The sequence below is a fragment of the Neodiprion virginianus genome, chromosome 6, assembly GCF_021901495.1.
Source record: "Neodiprion virginianus isolate iyNeoVirg1 chromosome 6, iyNeoVirg1.1, whole genome shotgun sequence".
Lineage (NCBI taxonomy): Eukaryota > Metazoa > Arthropoda > Insecta > Hymenoptera > Diprionidae > Neodiprion > Neodiprion virginianus.
Genome location: NC_060882.1, coordinates 5,342,945 through 5,368,200, shown reverse-complemented (window position 1 = coordinate 5,368,200; position 25,256 = coordinate 5,342,945). Strand labels below are relative to the sequence as shown.

Here is a 25,256-nt window from a genome sequence, read left to right as displayed (position 1 = left end):
CAAGATAAATACATAAGTGATTATGTATATAATATATATACATAGATGAATATTTAAGAAATATACACACATGTAGATATATCTAGATACGAATTTATTTTATTATTTGAAAAAAATGTTGACTTTCTGAAATTTCACGGATAAACCTATACAACGAGTAATCACATGTACCAGACGTAATATTTTTAACATGAATCCTTGGCATGTGATCAAAATATCTTGTTCCGTAAAAATAGATGGATACTATAATATGCTGTAAAAAAAACAAAAAAAGGAAATCCAGCCAAAAAATCAAATTCGTAAATTGTTTTGTAATTTTAGTTATACGATTTTATTTATCATTGATACAGAGCGTTTATATTACAATATTTATTAAAACTATCAAATAAATAGTGAGTTTCATGAGTATAGGTACTCTAATCAGCGAGAGACGCTTACTGCTCTAGATATTCCCATCTTAAAGCGCGTCGTCGACGACGCAACTCCGTGTATATAATATTAAATACATATTACTAATTATCGTTAGTACGACAATCGTCAAATATTTTCAAAGCGAATCTTTTTCGGATTTGCTTGTACGCGGTACTTGTACAACTAAGATGATATTTAAAAAAAAAAGGGGGATATAAAATTGTATCTGACGAAACGCAGCCCGCGGGTTCACATTCTTCCTGCACCATTGCAGCGTGCATTAATTATAAATATCGCAATTCATTTCCTCGAGACTGTTTATAAACATTGAAGGGGACCCGCAGTGTCTGTAAATTGTGAATTGAATATGTAACTTGGAAACACTTATACATGTGCTCATGTAAACGATTAAAGCTATCTCCCATATCGCCGTACATAAACTAAGCCGTGTATTTATGTATCTGCAATCATGTGTGATCCTTATATCTTATATACCAATATCTTGAAGACGTCACGCTTATAATAGGTATTAGGAGCGATTCGCCTTATGGCTTAGAATACTTTCGATGTTGCGGTGTATCTGAGCAATTTGCGCTCTTCTGGTCCTCGGTGTTGACGCAGGCCTTCTCGGTTCTCGCCCCCCGGGTCCTCCGGGTGCTTCCTCGATGTAGAGGTTTCCTCGACCTCCCCCGTCCTCCACGTGTTCGTGCCATCCAGCGACGACTGGCGTTTCCCGCTTCCGGTCTGAAACCCCGCGTATAATACCGCAATCAATGCCGACGGTTTTTATTATACCTCCCGTGATTGCCGGCCCCTCTTTGTCACCCCATCGCGCACGTAACGTACGCCCGATTGAAAATATTATACACCTGAATGACAAACAATCGGCACGAACCTTAAGCCGCTTGTTAGGTGTTGAGTGAGTGTAGCTGTTTATTGGTGTATACAGCATTGGCATATTCATTGATTACATTCATTCATAATAATTTCTTATTAAATATATGTTATTATATGTAACTTAGTAAGCGGTTGACCATGACATTTTTTAATTTCATCAAAGATTTTATCTATGTAAGTACGACACCTGAAAATCTTCCAAAAAATTTACAAATTACTTCAATTACTCGTCTTTGCCCTATGAGTTTTTAAACCCATCTGGAAAATACCCAAATCAACTTTTGCGAACCAAGAAAAATAGAAACACTCCGTTTTCGATCATGGTCAACCGTTTACCGACTTTGCGCGGAAAGACCCGTACATATACTGCATATGTGCGATATATGTACACAAATACGTGCTGCTGGCAACAGATTCTCACCAAGTAATTTTTCCAGGTATTGACACCTCGTCTCAGGATCGCCGGGATTCATCGGTGCTCCTGCGGTTAATTCGGCCAGCTCGGCTTTTACCATCAGGTTCAATCTCGCTGAGATTTCCTCCAGACCGGCTGCGAAGGTAATAAATTAACAATAAATTGTATCAATTTTTTCGCCCATCGTATGTATACCTATAAATTGGGTTTTCAAATGTTGCGCTGATAAACTTGCGGGTTTATATCTGCCGCACCGTAATACGAGAAATACAACCGAGTTAGCTACAGTTACAAGACTTTCAGCATGAAAAGTAGGAAAAATCGAGATGACCAAATATCAAAATCTGAAATAATCGCAATCAGAGTGGACGGGTCTAATTCCTGAGGCGTTTTACAGTGTCTCAAGTTTCCAAACCGTTATACGCCCCAGCATTGGATTATATATGATGCAGTATAACGAAGCCTAGCGGGCAGAGTCGGTCGAATAGAGAGTCAGGTCGCGTATCCTTCAGGTAAATGGACTAAACTCTCTACAGCCAACGACCACCAGGCGTCGATTGGTCCCACCGCGTTTGTCGAGAGCCTAATAAACGTCGGGACGATCGTGTTCCAAAACGCGGGTGGCCGGTCGTAAGTTAAAATCGCTTTATTTTATCGTCTTTTTATTTTTCCGTTTGCCGCGGGTACGCTGAAACGAGGTACACGCAAAGATTTACAACGCTGTTTCATCCTCGAATAGGTTATACGTAATAACTTTGTACGAACCGGGTTAGTCTTTTCCTCGAATGCTTTTTTCAATCCTCTTATTGGAATCGCTCGGGGGCTTCGGAACAATCAGATAAGAACGAAATATATTACAGCGCGCCGCTCGCGATCCTCGCCATGCACCTTTTCTTCTTTTCCCTTCAATCGAACCAGCTGCATGGAGATATTTGCTAAAGATACCTCTGCAGCTTGATCCTGTGGGACCTCGAGGCCCCGTACCTAAAATCCCGAGAAGACCAATTCTTCGTATCATACAATCCGCATTACCGTAATTTGTGTATGCTGTGATGCGCGATCGCTTCATAGCGGTTGTACATTTTAACTACGCATGCGTACCGCGTTCGGCACGTGACAAGTGAATTAACAAGCGATTCTTACGCCCGTTACGATGTTATACATATTTTCTTTCAATTTTCTTTCAAATATTTCTATAACATACGTATAACATGCAAGCACCTACGGACGGTAAGACACGCCACATCTATGTTATTAACGATTCGATGTGGAATCTAGACTGACTTATTGTTAAAGACGAAACGATTGTCCATGGCCACATTTATCGCAGTGCAGACACACGGCGTTCGAAAACGATTCAATTCTATGTAGGTATCCCCACCTCCTCTAGAGGAGCATTTAAGCCCCACGGTTAACGCATCGGTTATAAATATTTAACGTGCCGGTTTCTCCGTTTGTTTCACACCTCGAATATACGTATAGGTATGTATGCGGTTATGTAGGTGCTCCGTAAATTGCACATACTGTATAGCGTCTCAATAAACTTCCGGTCTTTCGGCATTAACGGGTGTATAACTATTATGATTTGTAATTCTTTTTTATTTTATTGTTTTCCTGGTAGCATTATCGCTGTACGAAAGTGTTTCTCGTGAAGGAGAATGAAACTGAGTTAAGTCTCTTGTCATGATTTTTCTAATCTTTGTTGATTTTTCGGCTCTGCTGTACAGCGCGGCCGACGTTACAGAGAAATATACCGCTGTTTTAAATTCATTATTCATCTACGGTGTGGGCTACGTGAACGTAGCACGAGCCGTAGAGACCCGTGGTGTGTAAAAAGGGTTGCATGTATGCACGCATACGCGTACGGGAGATATAAATTTTTATACGACATTACGCCGTGCGGCGTAGTGTTTTATACCTAAAACCTGTAACTATACTGCAGTACCCCGCGTTATTATAGTATTGATAGTAGTGTAAGATAGGCTACGTCACATCCGGGCGCGGTAGGTCGAGCCAAGGTGAGGCGAATCCGTGAGCAGCTCTCTAATGAAAAACCCTTCTTGCATTTTAACTAAGCGGCGTTCAAATCGTCCACTACCCGTTGAAGATTTCATCGGCGAGATTAAATAATGCTCTACCATAACACCCACGGGAATTTAACCTGCGCGCGAAAAAGGCTTCAATTCCATACTGCAAACTCAAAACTGATGGAATTTTCTTTTCAGACCCCATGATTATTCGATCCAGACCTTGACTTACTTGGCTCGAAGTTTCTCTTCATGCGTCGCCACTGCCTCGCGTATACGAGGGCCGAGCAACCGGCGACCAAGAAGAAAATCACGCAGGCACAAACGGCGAGGACCAAAGCGCCCGTCTGCCAGTCCCATGGGATATCGGCCTGGTCTCTCACCGTTCTCCTCTCTTGGGGGGAATAAATCCTACGCTCGGGCTTCATGGCAGAAAAAGGACGATTCGTTAATCACCGAATCACATGATATTTTTTAAGCAGTTTGCAGGTGGGTTTAAAATTATTATGTTAACTTTTACGACTACGTATCCAGCGTCGGATCTCAACTTGTCATTCCACCAGATTATATCTTTCTAAACTGTTGTGATAAGATCATCCCCCTCCACCTTTTAGCTATAGCAGACGCTTGTATTGACATGAACGGAATGGTTTCAGAAATTTTTCTCACCTCTTCGTCCCGGGGATCGAAGCCTTCGTTCTCCTTGTCATCTCCGAGCCTCGCGTCTCCGTCGACGTTTACCTCGTCGTCGACGTTACCGCGAGGCGAGCGAAAGGGCGTCGGCGACCTGCGTCCGGAGTCGTCTTGTCCCGCAGCGACGTCGGGGAAGGTCCATATCATCTTTGATGTCGCTGCGGCAACGGTCCTCGGCTGGCTGGTCTCCTGGCCCTTTCTCGTTGCCAGCCAGGACCAGTCTAGCTGCAGTGCCGAGAGGGGGCCGCAGACAGTGTCCTGATGGACGGCGCATGGCCTGAGAGTAAATTCCGTGGCGCACTTGGTGCAAGGTAAACAACGCCCGCTCTTCGGCTCCCAGAAGCCCAACCCCGGCTGGCAAATCGGCTCCCCGGATATCTCCGTTTTCAGGGCTCCAGGAAACGAGCCAAAAAGCGCCAGGGTCACTGCAAGCAACCCGCTCGCACCACCCCCCAGCATCACCTGCTCAGTCCCGAAAATCAAGAAGAACAGGGTTACGATCGGAAAGGAAAGGCCGCCGCTCTGCGCACTTCCCCATGGCTAAGGCTGTACCGATATATAAGTAGGTATGTGTGAAATCATACACAATAGTCACCCACCCAGATAATGGAATTTTCCTGGTTTGTCGTTGGTGGTCGATCGCGCGATTGACCGGTTTATCTAGTCCTGTATCTGATCAATCACTTAGTTACATTTGGAACGATGTGCAGGTTTCGGTTTATGAATAATACCCGTATTATACCTGCATTTGTATTATCGCATTCCGAATGAAAAGGTATTCATACGTTTTGTTTAGCTCGAGTAGTTTTTTACCACGACAAAAATGAATTATTCAATCGATTCATAGAAATTTACCTTACAATATAACGGGCGGGCCTTTGTTCGTCGAAAAGAATTCTTTTTCTTTTTTTATCAGTGCGGCCTGTGGGTGTATATGTATAAACAATTGAAACAGGTAACTCCAAATCTCTGATTGCCAGCTTTGATCGGTGATCAAAAAGAATTTTCCTGATAAGATCGATAGTCAGGAATACGCGCAGTAGCGATGCGTTCTTTTCTTTTGTTTCTCTCGTGAACAAAAAATCTTTGGCATCCGGACAATTATATTACAAACTTGTACATTGTACTATGGTTATACCCGGCTCAGCTAATCGTAAGCTTCGCTTCTCCGCTCCGTCCTTCGAGGACCGATTTCATCGCGGATGTAGCCGTAATTACGCCGTATCCGAACCGGAAACGGAGCCAGTCGGAGCTCTTATTCGTTCGAGTAGGCACGAAGGATGCCTCGGTATATTATAGGGTACTCGTGATCTTTACCGCTGGGTCTAATTTACCTTTTATCAGAGTCGAGCATTAAAAAATTTGAATTATTATACATCACGCGATACGGCCTGTGATTATTACGGTACAATTCCGTGTAGGCATACGCTTGCATCGGTTATTTCGAAATCATCGTATCGCGATTCTTGTGGTAAATTGATTACAGCTGAATTATATTGTGTACCTGCGGTTTGTAATGATGTAGCGCGATGTCAGCTCGAGCCATATATGGCTGGTCAGTTTCTCTTCAGTTACTTAAAATTGCGCTGGCACATCGTGTCATACTTCGGAGGGCGCGGGCACCCATACCTAATCGAAAAGCGATTTGTTTCATTTATTATTCACAATCAGAATGCAACGTTATAATTTATTCTCCTTACGGTCGATTCGCTCTTTACCTGCGCCCATGAACGTGAAAAACCGCCCTCGTATCTACCGGCTTACGATATTTATACGTGCATAAATACATGTGGGTGTATATCGGCCTACGGACGTTCAACGTGTATTTGAAAATTTCAACATCGTTTCGGGAATACAGCTCGATTCTTAACACAACGCGTAAAATTATAATAATAATTGAGAGTAAATCAGCTGAGGCGTCGTTCTTCCCGGCTGCGGCATTATAACGATTCCACCACCGGCGACTCGACGCTCGCGTTTTTATTATTTTTGATTACCTCAATTACGGCTTGGGTCATCATCCACGCACCGCGCGACATGGGCATATACACGCCTTAGATGTATTTATACGTCTCTTCACAAGCGCCACGAAAAACGTAAAAAAAGCTATATTAAAGAAGGGACTTGGAAAAAAAAAATTCTTTCCCCCTCCCCCTCCGGTGAGAATTTCAATTGTTTATTTCCAACGTTTTATTATCTCACGATATATAACGAGCATCCTACGCGAGATGTTCGTCCCTACCACATTTTAACAGGCTTATATTGGTGTATACATTATAAATATTACCTATACAGTACCTATATACCTATCTATAACCCGGGAATGTGCGGCGGTCTGATTTTTTCTTAACGGTTAACAGACGCGTATCAATACATCTATACACATTGCACCTCGATTATATACATATACATATATAGACCTGCTATATAACATATTTTTATAGCATATAATCTATATCGTCCGCTGTATGAACATTATAGGTATATTACATGTATTACAAGGAAATGTAGGTGTGCAGTATCGGTCCGTCGAAATTATAGATCACATGCATAGGCGTGTATGCCTATGTGTGTGGATAGATATATACATGCCATACGTACGCTGTTTTCGGTGGTGCGCGGTCTGTCATGATGTAACTTGGCTTGCCGAATATTCCAAAGCGGTCCTTGAATCGCAGTTTCGCGTCTCCACCCGCACTCCGTGTTGCAATTGTATAGCGTTACAAGTACGATCGGATTGTATTTAACAGGTTTAACGACAGTCTATCGCCTGGCGTTTAAGTTGCAACAAGTTGAATTGAAAAGCTTTTCTAAATACGCAAGCACGCACGCACGCACTCGCGGCTTACGGAGCACTGCAGAAACGGCCGCGCACCTTAGTTACAATGATACATTTTAATATAACGCAGGATGCGGATACGTCGCAATGATTTATTAGAGGTAAGTATTTGCCCGCGCATCAGTCCCGCGATCAATCACGTTTAAATTATTTTATATTTTCAGAGCGTACAGCATTATACCCTGCGAAATTATTCGCCATGTATCCCGGGCGAATACAGAAGAGATTCGAAGAGGCTGCAGAGGCCGACTGGAAAGAAACAAGGAGAAATAGTCCGCGATGAACTGGAGAGAGGTGAGAGGGTGATGGAGAGGGAAAGGGAGCACGGGCAGTCGTTCAAACAAGAGCCTCCCTCTCGCACTGCGATATAACTCTGGAGTCAAGTCGACTGGCTCGGGACTGACTTGACTCTCACGACTCACGGCGATCCTCTGGCACCGCGGCTGCAGCAACGCGACTAGTTTGACGGGTTCAACCAATTTCCGTTCACGACTAAATGCGCCAGCTCAGGCTGCGACGAAAGAACCTTCGCCTCGAGAGCCGAGAGAGACGGGAAGAGCATCGAGAGAGAGAGAGAGAGAGACAGAGAGAGAAATGAATAGAAAGAGTGCCAGGGGGAAAAACGGCGAGAGGCAGGAGGGCGCGGATAGATCTTCCTCAGCTTGAAAATTCGGAAACGTTTTGGAAACATTTATCTTACAAGAAGACCAAGAGCTTGGCCCGGAAAACTTATTGCCGTTTAATTATTCCTGCCGATAGATCATGCGAGTGCATAGAAATTGTCGCAATCGTCGCAATCTTGACACCGCGCGTTATGCTCATCGCCTCTCTTCGACTCTGTCAATCTTTTGACTCGTAGTATACTATTTCTTATCTTTCCTGCATTGATTACAACTGTTTGTACAGCACACGATGCTCTTCTACGGGAGATAGATACGAGCGAGGATACGCGAGACTACCTCGAGAAGGTCCAAGGACAACCCTTGCTTTATAGAATCGTAAATTTTCTCAGTCTCAGGTACGAACGAAAACGAATCGATCGATTTCGAACTGTCAGGAATTCATTTTGAACAGAGATCATTCTCCTTTTTATCATGTGAATTTCTTCAATTTGCTACTCCGCATTCCTTACAGCTAATACAACTTCTCGAATTGAAATCACGAATATTTTTACCGGCAGTAATGAAATGTTCATTTGTTTTTTATTTTTATTTCGTATTATATCTAAGAATATGCATATAAATTAAGTGAAACTACGCAAGTATACAGTTCCATTTGTAAATCTTTAGAGATCGCAGTATCCTTAACAACTCAGCGATATCTCTGATGATGTGTCCGTTGTAATATCCTTGTAAGATGTAATTTCACTCCATAAACGGTATATTCAAGTAGTCGTATAAGAACAACATTTTCGATCCGAAACGTCGCATTCGGGGTTTTCTCTTTCTTGCCGCCCCCGCCTAGTGCGTTCTCATGACCCCTTCGTCATCCAAGACCGTCTTCCAGGCGGCAGGATATCCCTATAACTATTCTGAGACTTGGGTCCGCACACGCCGCGCACGTAAACCGCAGCATCTGGATTTCCTCCGTCATTGAGTCTCTCAGATGTTTTCAACTGCTGTACGGTAACTATTCGTTCCGGTCAGGTTTTCCTTCGACGATCTTTGCGCCTTCCTGGAGCGAGAGGGACTTTCTTTCCCCTAATTTGCAAGGGCGGAGGATGCGAAGAGACGAATAAAATAGCGGTCCATACCCCATCCCCTATGGTTCAGTCTGCACGAGTTTGTAAATCTTCGGTCCTTGACTGCTGCTTTTGGGATATGCTTCCCACGCGGTGAGGGATAGACTGCCGAGATTTTCGGCATTGGAACGCGGTGCTGGGCTGGATGGGAAGCAGGAGCGGCAAGTGAGCCAGCAGCGAAGGCGCGCCACGCGGGCCGACGCGCGCGATGCTGGAAGAAAAGGAAGTACCGAAATAGACCAAATATTCTTCATAATTCCGATAAAAAAAACCCACCGAACGCCCGAAATATATCGCGGGCGGAAGCTGCTCCACTCCACTCCGCCGCTCCACTTCACTTCACTTCGCTTCGCTTCGCTACACTCCGACAACGAATTTGTACCCATACTGTAAACATGCAAGGCTTTTCCGCTTTCACGTACAACTCACGTTTGTGTATCCGTATCAACTTTGGATAATTTCCAATTTTTTTTTTTTTTATCTAGATAGTAAAAACTCTCCTTACTGTTCGCTACAGCAATCGAAACATGCAATCAATGATTTTTCCACTTTTCTCCAGTCCAAATTTACTATATTAAACTTTTTATCCACTCGTTTGCAGGAATAACGAAGCGAGATTGTAAAAGGTTTTTATATATTCAGAATCAAGTATGCTGCGAGTAAACTTGCGAAGGTATCGATGAAGACTTGATCTTTCGCAAGGATTTTGAATTTCAACAATTTGCTTTCAATGGGAAATGGATCGTTGTTTTGTGAGATTCGTTGCGAAATCTTTAAAAATATTCATATAAATAGAATGTGTTAATCCGTTTCCCTTGATTAAATACATTATGTATAGTACTTCCAATTTTCCAACAGTGAAATATACAGATACACATACCTACAACACGATGATCTACAACGTTGATTGTAGTTGTTAAAAATCATAGAGTTACATTGTACATATCTATAAGATATAATAATCTATAAACAGGGGACAAAGTTGAACTGCCCCTTTAATTACAAGAGATGTCAATTTAATTACTCCTCGTTGCACAGCTGCGAGAAAACAATTGGACGTTACAGATAAAGAAGTTGAACTAAAGTAGTAGCGAGTTGAAAACGAGTGTTTCGAACGGCTTTCACCATATCCCTTCGTTAAGGTCTGAACGCATGTGTATACTGATTAGAATTAATCCAGACAATTAGCCAAGTAATTGGTCAAGCCCTTATACGTCAATTCGCTGTAACCTTTAATCTGAAATTGTTATTCAGACACGGCGAATTGAACCGTATCATTCAAATAGGAAAGTCTTTCGTAATCAGTATGTATAAGCGCGTGTGCTTTTTTTGACCCAATATTATACATCTTATATCTACGATAACGATGTAATCTGAGGTCATGTGGGTATGTAAATAATTAAGCTGTGAATCAAATTCTCTCTTCCGAAAAAACCATTCGGTATCCGTTTATTTGACGCGACTTGCGTAATATCAGTTGATCAAAAGTTAACACTGATCTGTTATTTGCGGATTGCATTGTATCGCGGAGCTGTGAAAGTCAGATTGATTTTATAAAATTCGTAGACCTCACGTGCGGTTATTCAATGTCAACAATGGTTAGCCCGCGAAATGACGGTGGCTCCGTTGTCACGGTGCGGACGACGGGACTAACAACTTACATAGTCATCGAGATAGCAGAGGAATTCCTCGCAAGGAAGTTTGATTTTGAAAACTTCGTCTCGACGGACTTAAAACACACAATGAGTGCGAAAGTCAAAGCAAAGACAGGTGAGTTGCATAAATTAATTGTCCCAGTATCCAGATTTTTAGGTTTTTCATTAACCGTTTCAAAAATTATGATAATATTGATCTAACCTAAAAGTACTTTTCACGCAACAGCTTAATGTAACTGTACAGAGTCTCGACGAGATCTCCAAATTATTTTTAAATTTGGAAAAATTTTGTAACGACCGGTTATACACTGCATATTTTACTTCTTTTCAAATACTTGTGACTCGAACGTGACTCTGGATAAACATAACCTAGATTCCATTCCGAAGCGTATTTGATAACGAAGGTATCTTTATGCCTTGGTGACTGCACAAAGGGGCTGCACGTATCAGGATGACTTTCTATAGTTGAACTTTTTCGGTTGTACTTTGTTTCAGTACCACCAAACGAATTATTAAACAGTGAGACATCGACACAACAGGCAATATTCACTGTTGGGTTAATCTTCTGTGCTTCATTGATAGCACTCTTCTACGTGTACGCCAGCTTTCCAGAGTTGGCAGAGTAAGTATAAATCAAGTCATTCGTAATTCTGTTTTGTCAAGACTTATGATAATTTTGATTATCTTAGGGATGAAAAAAAGGATATGAAACTTCCGTTTGACATCGAGGATGCCAAGAGCCTTGGTAAACTGTTGGACAGATACAAGGATCGATACTATTTCCAGGTTTTGGCGGGTCTTTTCATCACCTACATATTGTATCCTTATAATATATTTCCTATATTGAAATTGTTTCATACTTTCATTTTAACTTCTTCAAAAGATTATTCAAAGCTTGGGCTCATGTTGGTTACTATCAGTAGAATATCACCTACAATGCAGCTTTTCACCTCCACACAAATATCAATGTTTTCCTTACATTCTTTTTTTTTTCACTTTTGCTGACAGCCTACAGACATTTGCTATTCCTGGATCAATATTTCTTTCAATTTTATCTGGATTCTTGTTTCCATTTCCATTGGCGCTGGTACTTGTATGCACCTGCAGTGCAATCGGTGCAACGTTGTGCTACCTTCTTTCATCTATACTAGGAAGGAAATTATTGTACAAATACTTTCCTGATAAGGCAAATGAATGGGCTGTAACAGTGAGTATCAGCAATTATGATACCATTTTCATAGAGTTTGAGTTATTTTTTACTAATATATATATAGGCGTTAGACCAACAACTTGGACTTAGTTTGAAACGAAATAACTCTCGATTCCAGGTCACCAAACACAAACACAATCTACTAAGCTACATGTTATTCCTTCGAATGACACCACTGCTACCAAATTGGTTTATAAACTTGGCAAGTCCAGTTATTGGAGTTCCAATGATACCATTTACGATAGGAACTTTTTTTGGCGTTGCTCCGCCATCGTTTGTTGCAATACAAGCAGGTCAGACTTTGCACAAGCTAACTTCATCAAGGGATGCCTTTTCCTGGACTAGTATCATAGTACTTTGTTTATTTGCTGTCTTGTCTTTGGTGCCAGTTGTACTGAAGCAAAGATTTAGACAAAAGTTTGACTGATTTAAATAATATAGTTATATGTGTTTTCAAGTACATTCCTTTCAATATACTGTACTGCGGTTTTTCTCAAGAAAATTTTTTCACCGCTGTTTGGATAAAGGTATAATTGTTGATCACCATCAGTAGTTTTTTTTATAGACAATTTATAATTTACTGCCAAATTTTCAGTGCAAACCCTACTTGAACGTATGGATTAATGTTGTATTTGCTACTCTGAATCGTAAATTCTGTATATTGGATTAGTTTGTCTCCTATCAACTACATTTTTAAGCAAATGCCTGTTTGTTACCCATTTAAAGAATCTAGTTACCGTGTTGAACTGTACATCGTATTCGGTTATTATTTATCGAATATGCAGGTTCAATTTAGAAGAAATTATAAATTATTTATTATTTATATATATTTTTAAGTTAAAAGAATAGGTACAATAATTACTGACTGAGTCAGCAATACAACCTTCAATGGTGTGTCCTGTATGACGGAAATGACCGGAATCTTGGTAGTAAATTTTTACCAAATGTATGATAAAATTCGCAAATAATTACGTAGTATAATTAAATCGACGTCCTTATTTATTTTTACCAGATTCCATAGTCATTACCAATTTTGTTTAGAATGAATATCCCTTCATTATCGCCACGTGAATTCTTCTTTTTATTGTTAGTACATAGTTTGTGTTTGTCTTTTCCAAGAGATTGATCTTATCTTCAAGGTCATTTTTATCGTGGTAGAAGTTTCACAAGAGAAATTAGGTAACAGTAGTTGATTAACCGCTACGTTTTACCCTTCATTTATCTTGTTCTTGTTGTAAATACATACATCATGAGTATGATGAACGAGCGTGTATGTGGTGATAGGATAATGTATTGTTCGTATTTGTTAATAAAAATCACATGAAAATTGTAAACCATATATTGACCAAATTTGCAATATACAACCATTCTTGCATAAAAATCCATTCTTAGTATCTGAATAAATTTCACATCATTTTTCATCAGTACGTAACGAGTTTTCCTCATCTTGTGAAAATTATTTTCAGCGTGAATATGAATTTTCATAATAAAAAAAAAAGAAAGGTAAAATTCAGCAAAATGACGTGAGATAGCTTATGGAAATCGAAGTAGAGTTTACTGCAGGGAGACTGACTGGGCGCCAGTACCACCAATTGTACCATACTGCAACAAAAATAATATAAATCAATGCTTTGTGATATATTTCCGCTAACTGGTAAACATTTCATTCATGTTCTAGTTCAGTATTGAATGAAAAATCATTTTACATGTTTGTCTAGCTGTTAATAATACTGTCGATGATCTGCATTCTTGCTGACATTCAGGACTTGGTACTAGCTTTATCAATCGTTCACCGCTCCCACATCTTAGTACCACGTTGCTGCACTCTGAATTAGGCTATAATAAAAGGTTAAACATGCTGTGATTGGGTTTTTATGGCAAGCAAATATCGGTAACCGATAGGTTAATTGAAATACCGTAAACTCAATGTAATTACTAAAATATAAGCCGGAGATTTTGGCTCGTCAATCATAACAAATTTCTCTGTACTCTGGCCCCACCAATCTGGCGTTATAGCTGGTTTGGGAAAGAGTTTTCTCAAAAGTCGTCCAGGCTTCATGCGGTTTATCCTCCAGGTAATGTGAGTAGTTTTGAACGGTGTGGGATACAAATCCAGTCGGTTTGTTGCAACATCGTTAATGACTCTGAGAATGAAAGGCAATCAAGATAGTCAATAATTTTTTCATGCTGATTAAATATCTTTGTTCTTCTACCTGTAAGAATTGTTGTTAGAAGTAATTCTCCCTGAATCTTCGTCGAAAACTTTTTTGTACGCAGTATACATATCCACTAGGTCTATGAAAGTTACTTGTCTCATAGATTTGGATCTTGTGAATGGTAGCGCAACATTCAATGACCAAGAAATATTCCGACCACTCAAGTCTGGAATCGAATGAACTGAATTGCAAGGCTGACAATCCATATCAGCGACCTGAAAATATGGATTTTCCAGCAGGCACCATTCATCATACCATTCTAAAATAGCAGAAAAAGGAAACATTAGACAGTTGAAAGAGTGAGGAAAGAGACATAATAGAGAATATTAACTATAGTGTTTTACATTTACCAGTTATTGAGGGGTATATATCTAATATTGGGACAGCCAATTGGCGGAAAAACTTCATTCCCGGGTAAATAAAATTCTGTGAATTTCTCATCAGCAGGTTCATCGTAGGGGGATGATTGTAGGATATGATGCCACATAATACGGAGAGAAGCGTAATAAGTAATGTATATTTGAAAACAGCACTTGACGAGGTGGAGCGTTTTTCATTACCACTTATCTTTAATAGTTGAAAACATTCTTCAAAAACTTTGTTTACTTCCGATTCGGGAATATTTTTTTCGAATGCGTAACGCTTTATTTCGCAAACGTGACGCTCGTAATCATTTAGATTCACCATGGCTACTTATATTTGAAACAATTTGACAGCAGGCGAGTTACAAACATTATATGAAATTCTTTCGTTCCGAGAGGAGATTCACTGCACTAACTTCGCAAACTAAACGGCATGAATGACTACGCTACTATCGTATAATACGGAAAGTTAACCAAATTTACCAAGTGATGACTCTGATGACTACTGATCCTAACCTAATCAATAATGAGGCCACAAAACAATGATGGAAACTGTTTGACTACCGGAGTATGGAAGTTTCGACCGTATGCCGACTGTACAACTGCTTTTGTACCCAGCAATGATACTCTTAGTAAGAACACTGGTCAATACGGATTTTGGCCGTCATTTAATTGAATTATAGATTTTTTGTATCTTACATTCATATTGTAATATATCATTATACGACACAGTATATATTTGATACTATTATTGACGGTTATCACGTGAAAGTAGTATAACTACTACATATCACTAAAAAACTAACAATTGCTATGTGATGCGATCTATGTACCCTTACATTTGTATAAATTTTACACAAGTAATTTTGATCGAGATGAAATGGATGCTCCGTATATGAGAGAGTATTTAACGAAGTGTAGTGATTTAAAGACCTAATAAGGTGATAGGGAGAGAAAGAACGGAGCTTCTTGAAACTTTAAGTGTATATTAACACACATTTGAAAGGTACGAGCAAAATTTTTGATAATCCAACTGTCGCAGAACGGCAGCGTTATTACTTGACCCTTTAACTGAAGAATATATCTTTATTCAACGGCTGACTATCGAAGGGGCTAGCCGCTTGAGTCTGGAATCGGCAGGAAGGATAAAGTGCGTATATCTTGTACGAAATGTGAAAAGTAAAATCATTACACATCATATCATATCATCAGACATCATACATCATACATCACATCATACATCATCATACATAGTATTAAAGTTCGAAACCAAAGTTTGGATGTTCGGATGTTCAGAAAGTGACGTCACTAAAAATTTTTTTTCTCTTGACGTCATCAATCTATATAGACGAAAATCAGCTAGCCGAATTCCTCAGTCTGGAAACAACCGCGCAGTAGAGCGGACGGATGAGAGTCGCGCTCCGCAAATTTCGAGTACCGGGTTCTCAACCTCTTGGAGCCTGCGCTCCGGGTCTGCTTCTTGGTGCAACTCGATTTCAGGGACAAGCGCTCCGTAGTTTCTGCGCTCCGGGTTCACTACCTGGTGAAACTTAAATTCCAGGACAAGCGCTTCGTGGTTCCTGCGCTCCAGGTCCGCTACCTGGTGAAACTAGACTTCCAGGACAAGTACTCCGTTGTTTCTGCACTCCAGGTCCACTACCAGCGGGAACTCGACTTTAGGGACAAGCGCTTCACAGTATCTGCTCTCTAGATTCACTACCTGGTGAAGCTTGACTTCCAGGACAAGCGCTCCGTGGTTCCTGTTTCATGTTTACAGTTAATTATTTCAATTCATTTTTCGCGCAAGCACAAATTCAGTAACTATAAATGCGCTAATGAAATTTAGTATACATATTATCAATTAATTAATTAATCAATTATATTGATCCTCACATAATATTTTTGATGTGTTCTGATACTTAAAATATTTATTACTATTCCAGGTATAATCCGAGGTGGTTAGCGGTGGTTGTTCGAGGTGGTTGGCGGTGGTTGGAAGTGGTCGGAGGTGCACGAGGAGGAGGACGAGGAAGACGAGGAGAACACGGTGGACGCGAAGGACAAGGATTTGTGCTCGGTCAGTAAAACATTTTTATAATATTTGATAGCAATTGTAACTATATTTCACCTGAAATATTACAAACTTGTCACGTTTACAATAAATTATTTCAATTCATTTTTCGCGCAAGCACATGTTCAGTGGCTTCAAATGCGCTAATAAAATTGATTATATTATTAATTAATTAATTAATTATATGAATCCTTACGTAATGTTTTTGATGTGTTCTTATACTGAAAATATTTATTGCTATTCCAGGTACAACCCGAGGTGGTTATCGGTGGTTGTTCGAGGTGGTTGGCGGTGGTTGGAAGTGGTCGGAGGTGCACGAGGAGGAGGACGAGGAAGACGAGGAGAACACGGTGGACGCGAAGGACAAGGATTTGTGCTCGGTCAGTAAAACATTTTTATAATATTTGATAGCAATTGTAACTATATTTCACCTGAAATATTACAAACTTGTCACGTTTACAATAAATTATTTCAATTCATTTTTCGCGCAAGCACATGTTCAGTGGCTTCAAATGCGCTAATAAAATTGATTATATTATTAATTAATTAATTAATTATATGAATCCTTACGTAATGTTTTTGATGTGTTCTTATACTGAAAATATTTATTGCTATTCCAGGTACAACCCGAGGTGGTTATCGGTGGTTGTTCGAGGTGGTTGGCGGTGGTTGGAAGTGGTCGGAGGTGCACGAGGAGGAGGACGAGGAAGACGAGGAGAACACGGTGGACGCGAAGGACAAGGATTTGTGCTCGGTCAGTAAAACATTTTTATAATATTTGATAGCAATTGTAACTATATTTCACCTGAAATATTACAAACTTGTCACGTTTACAATAAATTATTTCAATTCATTTTTCGCGCAAGCACATGTTCAGTGGCTTCAAATGCGCTAATAAAATTGATTATATTATTAATTAATTAATTAATTATATGAATCCTTACGTAATGTTTTTGATGTGTTCTTATACTGAAAATATTTATTGCTATTCCAGGTACAACCCGAGGTGGTTATCGGTGGTTGTTCGAGGTGGTTGGTGATTGTTGGAGGTGGTCGGAGGTGGACGAGGAGGAGGACGAACTGAACTGAGTCTCAAAGCCCTGTTGACATAAAAGCAGCCATTCGATAGAAATTATAGTTTACAGTTTACACAGCCCATTGCATGATATTTCATTATAAATACATATGTTTCAATGTATTTAGGAATAATTTATCAAATATACAAAGGTCATGTGCAAATAATAAATGAATTGATTCGACCGCAGTTTGATGTATTCATTGGAGCTTTAACAATATTTTTAAGCTTTGTTACTTCTTTTATTTTATTATGGATAATCAAAAACATTTCCGACTATTCGTGCTGTGGAAGCACGGGGATTAAGCCAAATGTAGCAAAAGATTAGAAACAGTGTATGTAGAGTACGGGTATTTTTCTAATAATGCAAATAGAATAGAATACCACGCCTTGCGAATTAGCTTTCCAGACAGAGATGAATGATGAATTTTAAGGACTGCATTATCGTTGTCGAATACTCTATGCCTCATGGGAAAAGAAAATCTGTAACGATAAAATTATGCACCGGATCATCGTCGACTTTAACTTTTGAAATGTCCTACCATTTTCGAACACCTCCTACCTCCCCCTGCCACCTCCCTCCATCAATGGCCACTTTCGACCATCCCCTATCACCTTCTGCCAGCGCCGACCACCTCCTACCATTACCGAACACCTCCAACCATCCTATTTACCTATATTACTAGATTAGCTATGATATGAAAAGAGAAGAATTATTCATTTCGAAATCGGATTTTATTCGACGCGCGCTCGATGTATTCCATAACATTAGTATTCATAATTATTCCAACAACTTTTTATTTGCTCTCTCGATCTTGAATTTTCATAGGCATAGAATCGAAACGTTGTTTTAGCTGGTCGCAAGTAAAGTATCTGCGTTGGGTAGAGGAGCAGAATTGTTTTTCGAAAAGTATTCGGATGGAAAAAAATTCAGAGTAACTGTAATACATCACGGATGCGCTAATTTTGAACGAGATGAAATGGATGCTTCGTATATGAGACGGTATTTAACGCTGCGTAGTGGTTTAAAGACCTAGAAAGGTGTTAGGGAGAGAAAGAACGACGCTTTTTAACACTTCGAGTGTATTTCAACACACATTTGAAAGATACGAGCGAAATTTTTCATCATCCAACTGTCGCAGAACGGCAGCGTTATTAGCCGACCCGTTCACTGAAGAATATATCTTCAGTCAACAGCTGACCATCGAAGGGCTTGGCCGCTTGAGTCTGGAATCGGCAGGAGAGATAAAGTGTGTATTTCTTGTATGAAATGTGAAAGCTAAAATCATTATACATCATATCATATCATCATACCTCATACATCATACATCATACATCATACATCATACATCGTACATCATACATCGTACATCATACATCATCATACATAGTATCAAAGTTCGAAACCATAGTTCGGATGTCGGACGTTCAGAAAGTGACGTCACCAATTCAAAATCAGCTAGCCGAATTCCTCAGTCTGGTAACAACCGCGCAGTAGAGCGGACGGATTAGAGTCGCGCTCCGCAAATTTCGAGTCTCGGGTTCTCAACCTCCCGGATCCCGCGCTTCGGGTCCGCTACGTATTTCGAGTACCGGGTTCTCAACCTCCCGGATCCCGCGCTTCGGGTCCGCTACGCGGTGAAACTCGACTTCCAGGATAAGCGCTCCGTGGTTCCTGGTTCACGTTTACAATAAATTACTTCAATTCGTTTTTCGCGCAACCCCAAATTCGGTAGCTGTCAGTCCGCTAATAAAATTTCTCGACTTCCAGGATAAGCGCTCCGTGGTTCCTGGTTCACGTTTACAATAAATTATTTCAATTCGTTTTTCGCGCAACCCCAAATTCGGTACCTGTCAGTCCGCTAATAAAATTTCTCGACTTCCAGGATAAGCGCTCCGTGGTTCCTGGTTCACGTTTACAATAAATTATTTCAATTCGTTTTTCGCGCAAGCCTAAATTCGGTAGCTGTCAGTCCGCTAATAAAATTTCTCGACTTCCAGGATAAGCGCTCCGTGGTTCCTGGTTCACGTTTACAATAAATTATTTCAATTCGTTTTTCGCGCAAGCCTAAATTCGGTAGCTGTCAGTCCGCTAATAAAATTTCTCGACTTCCAGGATAAGCGCTCCGTGGTTCCTGGTTCACGTTTACAATAAATTATTTCAATTCGTTTTTCGCGCAACCCCAAATTCGGTAGCTGTCAGTCCGCTAATAAAATTTCTCGACTTCCAGGATAAGCGCTCCGTGGTTCCTGGTTCACGTTTACAATAAATTATTTCAATTCGTTTTTCGCGCAACCCCAAATTCGGTACCTGTCAGTCCGCTAATAAAATTTCTCGACTTCCAGGATAAGCGCTCCGTGGTTCCTGGTTCACGTTTACAATAAATTATTTCAATTCGTTTTTCGCGCAAGCCTAAATTCGGTAGCTGTCAGTCCGCTAATAAAATTTCTCGACTTCCAGGATAAGCGCTCCGTGGTTCCTGGTTCACGTTTACAATAAATCATTTCAATTCGTTTTTCGCGCAAGCCTAAATTCAGTAGCTGTCAGTCCGCTAATAAAATTTCTCGACTTCCAGGATAAGCGCTCCGTGGTTCCTGGTTCACGTTTACAATAAATTATTTCAATTCGTTTTTCGCGCAACCCCAAATTCGGTAGCTGTCAGTCCGCTAATAAAATTTCTCGACTTCCAGGATAAGCGCTCCGTGGTTCCTGGTTCACGTTTACAATAAATTATTTCGATTCGTTTTTCGCGCAACCCCAAATTCGGTACCTGTCAGTCCGCTAATAAAATTTCTCGACTTCCAGGATAAGCGCTCCGTGGTTCCTGGTTCACGTTTACAATAAATTATTTCAATTCGTTTTTCGCGCAAGCCTAAATTCGGTAGCTGTCAGTCCGCTAATAAAATTTCTCGACTTCCAGGATAAGCGCTCCGTGGTTCCTGGTTCACGTTTACAATAAATTATTTCAATTCGTTTTTCGCGCAACCCCAAATTCGGTACCTGTCAGTCCGCTAATAAAATTTCTCGACTTCCAGGATAAGCGCTCCGTGGTTCCTGGTTCACGTTTACAATAAATTATTTCAATTCGTTTTTCGCGCAACCCCAAATTCGGTACCTGTCAGTCCGCTAATAAAATTTCTCGACTTCCAGGATAAGCGCTCCGTGGTTCCTGGTTCACGTTTACAATAAATTATTTCAATTCGTTTTTCGCGCAAGCCTAAATTCGGTAGCTGTCAGTCCGCTAATAAAATTTCTCGACTTCCAGGATAAGCGCTCCTTGGTTCCTGGTTCACGTTTACAATAAATTATTTCAATTCGTTTTTCGCGCAACCCCAAATTCGGTACCTGTCAGTCCGCTAATAAAATTTCTATAACTTTATAATCTTCTCATAATCTTTCTGGTAGATTATATCGATGAAAAAATTATATCAAACCTTACACATTATTTTTGATTTGTTCTTATACTGAAAATATTTATTACTATTCAAGGTATAACCTGAGGTGGTTGAAGGTGGTCGGAGGTGGACGAGGATTTGTGCTGGGTGAGTAAAACACTTTTATAATATTTGATGGCAATTGTAATTATATTTCATCTGAAATATTACAAACTTGTCACGTTTACAATAAATTATTTCAATTCATTTTTCGTGCAAGCACATATTCAGTAGCTATGAATAATCTGATACAATTTATTATATTATTAATTAATTAATTATTATTCTTATAATATTTGATGGCAATTGTAATTATATTTCATCTGAAATATTACAAACTTGTCACGTTTACAATAAATTATTTCAATTCATTTTTCGTGCAAGCACATATTCAGTAGCTATAAATAATCTTATACAATTTATTACATTATTCATTAATTGATTAATTACATTAATCCTTACACAATATTTTTGATGTGTTCCTATACTAAAAATATTCATCACTATTTCAGGTATTACCCGAGGTGGTCGGAGGCGGACGAGGAGGAGGACGAGCTGGACAAGGAGGAGGACCAAGTGGACGAGGAGGAGGCGGGGTGGGTCGTGGGAGAGGACCTCTCCTCTCCTCAGAGGAGAGGAGGGGGAGGGGTGGGTCGTGGGAGAGGACCTCTCCTCTCCTCAGAGGAGAGGAGGGGGAGGGGTGGGTCGTGGGAGAGGACCTCTCCTCTCCTCAGAGAAGAGGAGGGGGAGGGGCAGGGAAGGGGGAGAGGTGGGCGGGGAGGGGGAAGGGGAGGGGAAGGGAAGGGGAAGGGGGAGGGGGAGGGAAGGGGGCGGGGGAGGGGGAGGGGCGGGCGGGCGGGAGGGCGGGAGGGCGGGAGGGAGGGAGGGAGGGAGGGAGGGCGGGCGGGAGGGAGGGAGGGAGGGCGGGCGGGCGGGCGTGTAGGGGGGCGGTACTGCTCTATTAACTCTGACGAACTCGCATCGACATCCGTCCTCCACTCTCTCCCTCCCTCCCGCCCTCCCGCCCTCCCTCCCTCCCGCCCTCCCTCCCTCCCTCCCTCCCGCCCTCCCGCCCCTCCCCCTCCCCCTCCCCCTTCCCTCCCCCTCCCCCTCCCCCTCCCCCTTCCCTCCCCCTCCCCTTCCCCCTCCCCGCCCACCTCTCCCCCTTCCCTGCCCCTCCCCCTCCTCTCCTCTGAGGAGAGGAGAAGTCCTCTCCCACAACCCACCCCTCCCCCTCCTCTCCTCTGAGGAGAGGAGAGGTCCTCTCCCACGACCCACCCCTCCCCCTCCTCTCCTCTGAGGAGAGGAGAGGTCCTCTCCCACGACCCACCCCGCCTCCTCCTCGTCCACTTGGTCCTCCTCCTTGTCCAGCTCGTCCTCCTCCTCGTCCGCCTCCGACCACCTCGGGTAATACCTGGAATAGTAATGAATATTTTTAGTATAGGAACACATCAAAAATATTGTGTAAGGATTAATGTAATTAATCAATTAATTAATAATGTAATAAATTGTATAAGATTATTCATAGCTACTGAATATGTGCTTGCACGAAAAATGAATTGAAATAATTTATTGTAAACGTGACAAGTTTGTAATATTTCAGATGAAATATAATTACAATTGCCATCAAATATTATAAGAATAATAATTAATTAATTAATAATATAATAAATTGTATCAGATTATTCATAGCTACTGAATATGTGCTTGCACGAAAAATGAATTGAAATAATTTATTGTAAACGTGACAAGTTTGTAATATTTCAGATGAAATATAATTACAATTGCCATCAAATATTATAAAAGTGTTTTACTCACCCAGCACAAATCCTCGTCTACCTCCGACCACCTTCAACCACCTCAGGTTATACCTTGAATAGTAATAAATATTTTCAGTATAAGAACAAATCAAAAATAATGTGTAAGGTTTGATATAATTTTTTCATCGATATAATCTACCAGAAAGATTATGAGAAGATTATAAAGTTATAGAAATTTTATTAGCGGACTGACAGCTACCGAATTTGGGGTTGCGCGAAAAACGAATTGAAATAATTTATTGTAAACATGAATCAGGAACCACGGAGCGCTTATCCTGGAAGTCGAGAAATTTTATTAGCGGACTGACAGCTACCGAATTTGGGCTTGCGCGAAAAACGAATTGAAATAATTTATTGTAAACGTGAATCAGGAACCACGGAGCGCTTATCCTGGAAGTCGAGAAATTTTAATAGCGGACTGACAGCTACCGAATTTGGGGTTGCGCGAAAAACGAATTGAAATAATTTATTGTAAACATGAACCAGGAACTACGGAGCGCTTATCCTGGAAGTCGAGAAATTTTATTAGCGGACTGACAGCTACTGAATTTAGGCTTGCGCGAAAAACGAATTGAAATAATTTATTGTAAACGTGAACCAGGAACCACGGAGCGCTTATCCTGGAAGTCGAGAAATTTTATTAGCGGACTGACAGGTACCGAATTTGGGGTTGCGCGAAAAACGAATTGAAATAATTTATTGTAAACGTGAACCAGGAACCACGGAGCGCTTATCCTGGAAGTCGAGAAATTTTATTAGCGGACTGACAGGTACCGAATTTGGGGTTGCGCGAAAAACGAATTGAAATAATTTATTGTAAACGTGAACCAGGAACCACGGAGCGCTTATCCCGGAAGTCGAGAAATTTTATTAGCGGACTGACAGGTACCGAATTTGGGGTTGCGCGAAAAACGAATTGAAATAATTTATTGTAAACGTGAACCAGGAACCACGGAGCGCTTATCCTGGAAGTCGAGAAATTTTATTAGCGGACTGACAGGTACCGAATTTGGGGTTGCGCGAAAAACGAATTGAAATAATTTATTGTAAACGTGAACCAGGAACCACGGAGCGCTTATCCTGGAAGTCGAGAAATTTTATTAGCGGACTGACAGCTACCGAATTTAGGCTTGCGCGAAAAACGAATTGAAATAATGTATTGTAAACGTGAACCAGGAACCATGGAGCGCTTATCCTGGAAGTCGAGAAATTTTATTAGCGGACTGACAGGTACCGAATTTGGGGTTGCGCGAAAAACGAATTGAAATAATTTATTGTAAACGTGAACCAGGAACCACGGAGCGCTTATCCTGGAAGTCGAGAAATTTTATTAGCGGACTGACAGGTACCGAATTTGGGGTTGCGCGAAAAACGAATTGAAATAATTTATTGTAAACGTGAACCAGGAACCACGGAGCGCTTATCCTGGAAGTCGAGAAATTTTATTAGCGGACTGACAGCTACCGAATTTGGGGTTGCGCGAAAAACGAATTGAAGTAATTTATTGTAAACGTGAACCAGGAACCACGGAGCGCTTATCCTGGAAGTCGAGAAATTTTATTAGCGGACTGACAGGTACCGAATTTGGGGTTGCGCGAAAAACGAATCGAAATAATTTATTGTAAACGTGAACCAGGAACCACGGAGCGCTTATCCTGGAAGTCGAGAAATTTTATTAGCGGACTGACAGGTACCGAATTTGGGGTTGCGCGAAAAACGAATTGAAATAATTTATTGTAAACGTGAACCAGGAACCACGGAGCGCTTATCCTGGAAGTCGAGAAATTTTATTAGCGGACTGACAGCTACTGAATTTAGGCTTGCGCGAAAAACGAATTGAAATAATTTATTGTAAACGTGAACCAGGAACCACGGAGCGCTTATCCTGGAAGTCGAGAAATTTTATTAGCGGACTGACAGCTACCGAATTTAGGCTTGCGCGAAAAACGAATTGAAATAATTTATTGTAAACGTGAACCAGGAACCACGGAGCGCTTATCCTGGAAGTCGAGAAATTTTATTAGCGGACTGACAGCTACCGAATTTGGGGTTGCGCGAAAAACGAATTGAAGTAATTTATTGTAAACGTGAACCAGGAACCACGGAGCGCTTATCCTGGAAGTCGAGTTTCACCGCGTAGCGGACCCGAAGCGCGGGATCCGGGAGGTTGAGAACCCGGTACTCGAAATACGTAGCGGACCCGAAGCGCGGGATCCGGGAGGTTGAGAACCCGAGACTCGAAATTTGCGGAGCGCGACTCTAATCCGTCCGCTCTACTGCGCGGTTGTTACCAGACTGAGGAATTCGGCTAGCTGATTTTGAATTGGTGACGTCACTTTCTGAACGTCCGACATCCGAACTATGGTTTCGAACTTTGATACTATGTATG

General features: G+C 41.1%; 3 protein-coding genes across 6 annotated transcripts; 1 reads left to right on the top strand and 2 right to left on the bottom strand.

The window, feature by feature from the left end:
* Positions 1–304: 304 nt before the first annotated feature.
* LOC124306841 (tumor necrosis factor receptor superfamily member wengen) lies at positions 305–7,786 on the bottom strand. Of its 3 annotated transcripts, none has more exons than XM_046767932.1 (6): positions 7,045–7,785; positions 5,948–6,072; positions 4,420–4,905; positions 3,983–4,172; positions 1,730–1,858; positions 305–1,155 (listed from the first exon to the last, which is right to left on the bottom strand). In XM_046767932.1, exons 2-6 carry the CDS (start codon positions 5,987–5,989, stop codon positions 941–943), a joined length of 1,062 nt encoding a protein of 353 aa, XP_046623888.1. In that variant the 5' UTR covers positions 5,990–6,072; positions 7,045–7,785; the 3' UTR covers positions 305–940. The 3 variants fall into 3 exon arrangements, with proteins under 3 accessions (XP_046623888.1, XP_046623889.1, XP_046623890.1); XM_046767934.1 differs by having other exon boundaries at positions 1,144–1,280; positions 7,045–7,786; XM_046767933.1 differs by lacking the exon at positions 5,948–6,072 and having other exon boundaries at positions 7,045–7,784.
* Positions 7,787–10,281: 2,495 nt separating this feature from the next.
* Positions 10,282–13,227, top strand: LOC124306844 (transmembrane protein 41B). The gene is made up of 5 exons (XM_046767938.1): positions 10,282–10,793; positions 11,174–11,300; positions 11,368–11,496; positions 11,687–11,885; positions 12,007–13,227. Exons 1-5 carry the CDS (start codon positions 10,610–10,612, stop codon positions 12,313–12,315), a joined length of 948 nt encoding a protein of 315 aa, XP_046623894.1. The 5' UTR covers positions 10,282–10,609; the 3' UTR covers positions 12,316–13,227.
* On the bottom strand, positions 13,212–15,318 carry LOC124306842 (uncharacterized). Of its 2 annotated transcripts, none has more exons than XR_006908694.1 (5): positions 14,455–15,318; positions 14,102–14,363; positions 13,805–14,032; positions 13,595–13,724; positions 13,212–13,490 (listed from the first exon to the last, which is right to left on the bottom strand). XR_006908694.1 is itself a non-coding variant. In XM_046767936.1 (5 exons), exons 1-5 carry the CDS (start codon positions 14,789–14,791, stop codon positions 13,399–13,401), a joined length of 1,029 nt encoding a protein of 342 aa, XP_046623892.1. In that variant the 5' UTR covers positions 14,792–15,315; the 3' UTR covers positions 13,212–13,398. The 2 variants fall into 2 exon arrangements, 1 of the variants encoding a protein (XP_046623892.1); XM_046767936.1 differs by having other exon boundaries at positions 13,825–14,032; positions 14,455–15,315.
* Positions 15,319–25,256: the final 9,938 nt, after the last annotated feature.